Here is an 8,757-nt window from a genome sequence, read left to right as displayed (position 1 = left end):
CTGAGTACAGGGACAAGAGCCACAGATGCACAGACATTAGAGAAAACATAGACGCAAACAGACAAATCCCTGCGAGGACCTGTGGAGAAGCAGGCATGCCCACAGACATGGGAGGGAAGTCACATGGATTTGGGGCTACACACTGCCACACATAAGGTCAGATAATATGACATGAGATGAGCCAACCCTGTGGACATCTCCCAGAAATCATTGGATCCTTGGGGAGGGGGTCTCTGCTGGTCCACACTATACCTGAGAGGGCTCAGTGCTGCAACCATGTGCTGCTTCCCAGAACCCCCTTACTAGCTCCGTGAACACACATGTGGCGGCTGGGCTCTCCTGACACACAGGTGCATGTCCCAACAGGCCTGGGCCCCACCCATGGGGGCTGACATCTCTGTTCTGGGGTGCAGGTGGGGGCCACAGAGCCACCCCTTCCCCCGCAAGCCACAGGCCATGCCCACTGGCAGGGACTGGGGGCCCAGGCTGGCACAGGAGGGGAGGCCTGGAGGAGGGGGGGACCCGGGCGCGGCCAGGGCGGGCACAGGAGCCTGTACCTGTCAAACAAGAGCCAAGGAGCAAACTAGCTTCTTAGTCACCTTTCTCTTCTCCCCGTTTTTGGCAGCAACCCCTCGGGGCAAGGGGAAGCTGATATCATAATTATTGGCTCACCCAGCAGCTGCCTCCCCTCACCTGATGTCAGCCCAGACCCAGGACAATCAGGCTGACGGACTGACAGACGGTCGGAGCTCCTGGCCCCCCAGACCCAGGCCCCCACGCCGACCTGCTTCACTGAGCAGGTAAGAGGAGACCTGGCCCAAGTCAGCCGTGGAGGCCAACAGGGGAGGGGGCTTGGTTTTTTTAATGGGCCCCAGGAGGCACTGGGTGCTTCTCAGAGTCTCATTGTCTCTCCAGGGAGACTCAGGATCAGGGTGAGTACCTGGAGGCTGAGGGGACCCCTCCTCCACTCTCCTCTCTCTTTCCTGGCCCAGGCCTTCTGACTTTGATCCTTCTTGCTGTAATGTAGGACTCTGTTTTGCTGTACATGGTGTCTCTGTGTGGTAGGTCTGTGTGGTGGCACCCACCTTGAGTTGGGAGGCAATTATGACTCCAGATGGACAGCTAGAGTTTAAAGATAGACAGATAGGCAGATTCCCTGCCGAGGACTGAGTGGCTGGCTAAGTGGAAAGTTGGGTACCCCCCCCCCAGCTCTGGCAACTTCCATCTCTCTGGAATACCTGGTCTTGGGTCTGCACGACCCAGATTCTATGGGGGAGGCTTGGCATGCAGAACGGAGAATGGTGCACCTTGTGCAGAAGCGGACAGGCGGCAACAGGTGCTGCGGCTAGGAGCCGATGCCAAGCTGGAGGCACACCTCTCTGATCGCCGGAGATGTTTCTCTTCTTTAAGATCGCTGCAGTAGAGAGGAGTGGCCAGCAGACCTGAGACAGGCAGAGAGTTCACAGACCCCCCACCCCCACCCCAACTTAGAATTGGGAAATCTAGCTGCCAGAAACCCCTTTATCTACTGAGACTACCTACCCTTTGCCCCATACCTGACCAGGCAAAATCCTGGAATTTGCTATAGAGCTCCCCAACCCACCTTCAGCATCCAAAGAAGCATGTTGGGTTAAAGCTAGAGTTATAAGTGGGCGTGTTTGCCTCTTTGCTCTGTACCTACAAGTGCAGGGGACATGTCTGGGTATGTGCAGTGGCAGGGTACAGCTGCTCAGCAAGAAAGGACCAGATGGAGAAGATGCCTCCTCTAGGGACACCATCTCATCCCCTGTGTCCCCTACCCCTGTGCCGGGTAGCTCCCACAACAGACAGAGTGTGGTCCTCTCTGTGTTCTAAACTGTTCAGTAGGAGACTCAGTGAGTTCCTTCATCGTTTTTTTTTGAAATCGTAACTTCTGTAGCGTCTACCTCTAGCTTCTCCACTTCCTTCTCTTTCTTCTACTGATGAAGCCCAGTTCCCCTGCACAGATGGATGAGCACAGGGTAGAAAGGGTGGCAGTGAACTCCAGCCCTATCCCCACTGGGCTTTAGCAAGAGCTTTCTTCCCATCCTGACCTACAGACCAGGACAAGATGCTGGTAGCAGAATGGCATCCCAGCTGATGAGGCCTGGCTCTTCTCTCTTGTGGCTTTGTGAGGGGCTAAGACAGAGCTGAGCTGGGACCAGGGGAAGAACAGAGGGTCCAAGTGCTGCCCTGGGTTGAGGATCCTCTGGGGTGAGGATGCCGTGGGGGGTGGCACTTGCCCTCCCAGCTCTCCACCCGGCCCCGCCCGGGCAGCCTATGCCGAGCTCAGCTCCCGGCTGCAAGGCCTGCCGAGGCACGCTGCACCCCCAGGCCTCTCACCTCACTCCAGGCCAGGAACCTGTTCTCCCGGGAATGCTGGGGAGTTCTCAGAGGACTTTAGTTCCCAGGGGTTTAGGGAAAGAAATCCTCTGGACCAGTGAGTGAGCCATGGAAAAGCAAGAAAATGGAAAGACTGGGGGGCAGAGGTGGGTCACAAGGGCCCATTGCCCTCTTCATCTGTGTCTATCCACACACAGATCCCACACTTCTAGCTGACAGCTTTTATTGCTCTTCGTGAGAATGAAGCCTTGGGACAGTTAAAGACAAAAGAAAAAGCCCCTCATGGCACATGCTTTCTGCCACATGCCATCATTTGGCCCCCATGGAAAGTCCCTTCTGCCCTCTAAGAAAATGACAGGGCATCATCCCAGTTGGACCCAACAACTCCCATCCAGGGAGTCTTTCCTACTAACCTTTCCTCATTGAGCCTGGTCTTCACAGACCAGCAGAAACACACACACACACACACACACACACACACATACACACATGCACACACACACACGCACACACACACACACACACACACACACACGCACACACACGCACACACACACGCACACACACGCACACACACGCGCACACACACACACACACACACACACTACCTGCCCTGCACACATAGCTTGAACCTGTTCCTCAGTACATAAAAGTCTTGGGGACTTCTCAGCCTGCTGCCCCATTATTCTCTCCAGCACCATATTCTGACAAGATTGGGGCCACCTCTCTGTCTATTTTTTGAGACACGATCTCCCTATCTAGCCTGAGCTACCCTGGAACCCTCAGCCTTCTGGGTGCTGAAATTAAAGGTGTGCAGTACCCCACTCACCTATGGGCCACTTCTGGTTCCGCATACCATAGGGACAGAGAGGATAAAGGGCAGAGGCCATCATCCCTGTTGCAGCCTGCCAGACTTCCACAGTGGGAGATGGTGACTTCGGGAAGATAGTTCAGCATTTTAAATTTAGTTCTTGCATGCAGCCCATGTCACCCGAGAAGGCAATTTCCTGGGGAGGGCAGGCCAGCACTGATCTGGGATGCATTGTCGGGCAACATACTCAGTGCAAGGGAAAGACTTGCTGCACTCTGAGAGACTTCGTCCCCAAAGCGCCCACCCAGTGACCCTCCAGTAAGATGCACTCCTATCCCTTCCAGCCTGCCTCGGTCCCTGCCTCCTTTTGCATCCCCAGCCCTAAACCCATTTCCCTTTACCAGCCCTCTGTACGTATCTCAGATTTGACCTGAGCTGGAGCTTCTGTTGCGTGGGTCTCCTGTGTCCTGAGATTACAGGTGCAGCCGTGACACCAGGTCCTCCCTTATCTCACTCGCAGCCCCAGCTCAGACCTGCTTTCCACCTTTTCTCCCTATCCTCAACTTTACCAAAGTTTGTACAATCCCACCCCCCCCCACACACACACATACACACACACTTCCTCTCCTTATTTCTTACTTGGCTTCCCCACTCCTCCCACCATCCCTCCCAGCCCTATGAGCCCATCAGCACCCCCACAGGATGGATGGGCATCCCTGTGCACAGTCAGAGAATCCAAAACCTCCCGCAGTGTTCCCTAATTTAGTCTCTGAACTGAGAGGCCCAGAGCCATGTCCCAAGGACAGGTGGGTTGTATGGGATCATCCCTAGAGAAGCTCTCAGCTTCCTGATCCCATATGGGCCCTAAAAAACTGGCTGTTGGCAGATAGTAAAATGGAGTCTGGCTGAAGCATGGTTTGGTGGGAAATCCTGTGCTTTATACGTCTGAGGTCCTGGATGCCAGCCTCAGCCCCCAAATAAAAATGAAACCATCTAGGTGAGTTCAGATACAAGTATCTGATGCTACAGCAGTTTGTCAAGCAAGGGGGGGTGGGGTGGGGGAGAGCTGGAGGGATGACTGATCCCGTCAGACATGGCTAGGCCAAGGCAGGAAGATGGACAGCAGCTGAAGCAAAGCCCGCTGGGTTCTTTAGGAATGACTGCCACTGTCATGAGTATCCCCCAGTCTCTACCCCGCCTGTGGCTCTTGCTTAGTCAGCTCAGATTAATGGGACTGGGGAAAGAATTAGCTGAATCGTGATCTCTCGGGGGAACTAGAGCCTGCAGTGAGTCACAGGGAAGGGAACCTGAGCTCTCAGGGAGATTCTGGAGGCTCCCTGGGTGTGTGGGGGAGGGGAGGGGGTTATTCCCTAAGACTTCTCTGAGATGCTACCTAGAGCCTGCATGCTGGGAGGCACAGCCCTGGCTCTCTACCCCAAATTTGCAGAATGATAATGTGATTAACCAGCTACCAGCATGCCCCCCAAAACCCTCCAAGGGCCCTCGGCACTCTCGCATCCTGAAACCACTATTTGTGACAAACTGCAGCCAGTCTAGCACCAACACATAGTGGGCTTACTTGGCACCATCACACAGTCAGTATACACACAGACAGCAGAACAGGGCGTGGCCCTGGAACCGGATTGCCTGCAGACAGATGGAAGTCCCACCTACACTTGTAAATTCCACAATCACGTCCCAGGCTGTAGCAGCCTATCGGGTTCAGCGCCATAGGATGTGAACAAGGATGAACACACACACACACACACACACACACAGCACTGTGAGGTGAAGACCAGTTATCACACTTATCAACTCTTGCTCTGTACAGAGCCAGAAGAACTACATCAATGTTCAGTCAATGGTAGTCTGTATCCTGACCCTCTGTAGAAGAGGTCCTAGAGTCTACCCTGGGCACTTACAGATCAGTAACTTGTCTCTTGTAATCCCAGCAGTGAGCAGACTGAGGCAGGAGGATTGCTGAGTTTGAAGCCACCGTGGGTAGTTCAAGCTACATAGCGAGTTTGAAGTCAACTTGGAATCCATGATGAGACTCTGTCTAAAAGAAAATAAGAACAACAAACAAACAAATAAAAAGAACAGTCAGGTAGTGGTGGCCCACGCCTTTAATCCCAGAACTCAGGAAGCAGAGGCAGGTGGATCTCTGTGAGTTCAAGGCCAGGCTGAGCTACAGAGTGAGTTCCAGGACAGAAAAGAATACACAGAGAAACCATGCCTCAAAAAAACAAAAACAAAAACAAACAAACAAAAAACCCACCAATAATCAAAAAGAAAAAGAGAAAAGAAAGAGAATCTGAATGTTGATGGGTCTTTCTATGCCTATTTGCAACACACTTAAGAGTGTGAGGGGTTGGAAGAGGAAATTTAGGGTGACAGAAAAGCCAGAAGGATGTAGAGTGTCAAGGAAGGAAGCTGGAACCAAGTAGCAGAGCAACTCAGGAAGTCCCTCCAAACCTCTCACTTCTCCAAAGGCATGCTGGGATCTCAGAGCCAGCTCACCATGACCAGCATCCGGAAGAAGGAGGGGTGTGTACAACACACCTGCCTAGGAAATCATCCCTAGCCTGGCATGGCAGCGCAGGTCTCTAATCCCAGCTACTCAGGAGGCTGAGGCAGGCAGATAAGATGTTCAAGGCTTGCCTGAATGTTCAAAGCCAGCTGAAGCAATTTAGTGATGCGACCTTGTTTCAATATTTTTTTTTAAAAAGCTCATTGGGTCTAAAGCTCATTGGTAAAGCACTTGCCAGGCACAGGCAAGACCCATGTTCAGTCCTAGTCCCACAAAAACAAACAAAGCCATCTGTCTCCTTGGTTGGCTTCAGTTCTCCTCTCTGTCACACAGACAGGCTTTGGATGGAAGCATCTTCCAATGTGCTTCCTCCTCCTTGGTCCATGCTTGGAGCCAATAGCTGCCCTGCCTGCCCTTTGCTCGGACGTAGGGCAGGAAGTGCGCCAGCTTGCATCCATCTTGTGCTGAATCAGGGTTATTAGCAGTGGTGGCAGAATTAATACCCCTAATAATAGATTGGTGGTAATGAGCAGTGCTGGTAATAATATGTACAGAGAGAAGCCTCTGACCAAGGGACAGTGGCATCCACAGCCACCTGAGGCCCCTATCAAGGTGAGCAGGCAAAGGGCGACTGATACACCCACACTTCTATAGGGAACATAGGAGGTTCTCATGCAGTGCCATGGCTCCCTAGGATCCTGGGGGAGGAGGCAGAAAAAATGGTTCTCACCTGCTCCTAGGGACAGGACAGCAGGGGATGAGTGCAAGGGCAGAATGAAGTCACTATTTCATAGAGGAGGAAAAAAGCTTCATCCTAGTCACTAGCCCAAGCTGATGACAGAGCCAGGACATGGTCCTCCCATAGTGCCCAAGAGGGAAAGAGGGATTCTGTAAGAAGCAGGGGACTCCAAGCTTGACGAAGCCTTCAGGAGAGAACCCAGGTTAGGGGAGGAGATGACAGAAGTTCCCATCATGCCTGATGGGTTTACAGAGCAAATCCTCAGCTGCCAGCTACTGGCATAGCCAATTGGCCCGGCACCTGATTTTAGGGGTTGTGAGAGGAGGCTCAGTTCCAAATGATGTCATTGTGGGGTGGGGTTTCTTGGCCTCTAATGGGCTCTCAGAAGCCAGCGGCTTCTTCTGCCCCTCAGCCTGTCCTCCTTCGCATCTCTTCAGCAGATGTGGCTCACCTCAGGAAGGATGAAGGTGATAAACCCTCCTGGCCCTTCAGTCCTTCCCTCACCTACTTCTCCCGTCTCTGATCATGGCTAAGCAGTCTGAGGGTTTGAGGGAAAATTCCACTCTGGAGACCAGTGTCTAAGGCCCCAGATCCCTGTTCTCTGTACGGTGCATCCAGAGGGTTACACATTGCCCCCACCCCACCCCCACCCCCCAGCTCTTCACTGATATCCTAATGTTTCCTTTTAGATTATGATGGTTGTCACTGTTGTTTTTCTGAGACAGGGTTTCTCTGTGTAGCCCTGGCTGTACTGGAACTCACTCTGTAGACCAGGCTGGCCTCGAACTCAGGGATCCTCCTGAGTACTGGGATTAAAGGCCACCAACCACTGCCTGTCCTTTTTCCCGTTTTCCTTGTGTGTGTGTGTGTGTGTGTGTGTGTGTGTGTGAGAGAGAGAGAGAGAGAGAGAGAGAGAGAGAGGTGGGGTCTCACAAATGCAGCCCAGGCTGACCTTACATTTGTGATTCTCCTCTCTCCACCTCCTGAGTACTAAGATTACACAGTCAACCCAACTAGGAAACAGTTCTATCTCCAAATTCTTTGTCAGTCTGTCCCCACTGCTCGGGGCTTCAAAATTCCCCTGGAAAGGTGGAGCTGGGGGCTTTTCCCTCTCTGGCTATCCAAAGGTGTCATGTTCGTGAATATGAGAATGCCTGCTAACCTTGAAGGGGAAGCCACCTTGCTCCTAGACTTGCTCCTAGACACAAGATCTCAGGGTTGCAGGGGCACCAGCAGAGGCAGGTAGGCAGAAGGGAGGAAAAGGCAGGTCATAAATGGCTCCCAAGAAGAAATGCAAACATTACTGTGGGTGAGGGCAGTGGAGTAGACATGAAAGGTCTCTAGAAAGAGGTCTCTAAGGAGGGAGAGTCCAGGAGGACCAATCTCTTAAATTAGGTGGCCATGGTAAGGAAGAGGGAGGGGAAGACCTAAAACAATCCTAGGAGTAGATGGTAGCTTTGAGGACCAGCATTTCTTGTTTCTTTAAAATCTCTTTCTGATCATTTACAAGACAGGCACCCATAGGTATTGCAAAGACATCCATCCATCCACCTGTCTATCCATAGCCCATCTATCTGTTCAAAGTCACCCATCTATCTCTTCATCCATCTATCTTCCATCCAACCATCCACCCATCTATCCATCTACCTGTCTAGAGAGGTCAGGGCTACTGGGAAGGGCCTGTGGTCCTGTGGCATTTATGGGGCATGTGACTTACCTGCTTGGCCTGGGGAGGCAGTCCCACCCCTGCCCTGGGGCAGGGGGCCGGTCCTGGCATGTGGGTGTATTTATACCTGGATGGAGGCTCCCCTGAAGCTGAAAGCTGCATGACTCCCCAAAGCCGGGATGGTGTCCACGGCCCAGAGCCCACTGTAAGTGTTTAGACATGGCTGCGTTGGGGGTCAGGACGGGGTGGAAGAAGAGGGGGAGGGGCTGGGGTGTACTGCCCAGAGGTGGTAAAGACTATGGAAAGAGAGGCATGCTGGGCAGATGTTTGTGAGAAAAGAGGAGGCTGCCAGCATCAGACATTCTCAGCAAAGCTGGGACCTTCCATGGAGACGGAATGAGCCTATTTCCCTTAGCTAGTGGGGAGTGGTCATTGACACATAAGGCAAGTGAACGAGATTATAAGAATTAAGAACAAATATCTAGGAAAGTTTCCAGGTCACCCCAGGCAGAGAAGGTAGCTCAAGTGTTTTTTTGTTTTTTGTTTTTTGTTTTTGTTTTTTTTTCCGAAAGGATGCTTTCTGAGCAGACTGCTTGAAGAGGCTGGGGGAATGTCAGGTACCTTTATAAAAGACCCGACAGAGATTGGAA

The 8,757-nt window shown here is 52.4% G+C and overlaps 1 protein-coding gene across 16 annotated transcripts in view; it reads left to right on the top strand.

Moving 5' to 3' along the window:
- Window positions 1-511: 511 nt before the first annotated feature.
- Window positions 512-8,757, top strand: part of Foxn1 (forkhead box N1) — a 29,207-nt gene continuing 20,961 nt past the window's right edge. For 3 of the 16 annotated variants that reach the window (XM_017314290.1, XM_006532267.2, XM_017314285.1), the window contains exon 1: window positions 879-932. Coding sequence is in view for 1 of the 16 variants with exons in the window: in XM_006532265.4 (XP_006532328.1) it covers window positions 8,287-8,312 (26 nt within the window). In the remaining 15 variants the exon portion in view is untranslated. Of the gene's footprint in view, window positions 801-870; window positions 933-7,969; window positions 8,313-8,757 lie in introns of those variants that run through there. The other 13 variants (XM_017314289.2, XM_006532266.4, NM_001277290.1 and 10 more) reach the window with 10 other exon arrangements.

The sequence above is a fragment of the Mus musculus genome, chromosome 11 (genome assembly GCF_000001635.26).
Source record: "Mus musculus strain C57BL/6J chromosome 11, GRCm38.p6 C57BL/6J".
In the NCBI taxonomy this organism is placed as follows: domain Eukaryota; kingdom Metazoa; phylum Chordata; class Mammalia; order Rodentia; family Muridae; genus Mus; species Mus musculus.
This window is presented reverse-complemented; position numbering and strand designations above follow the sequence as displayed.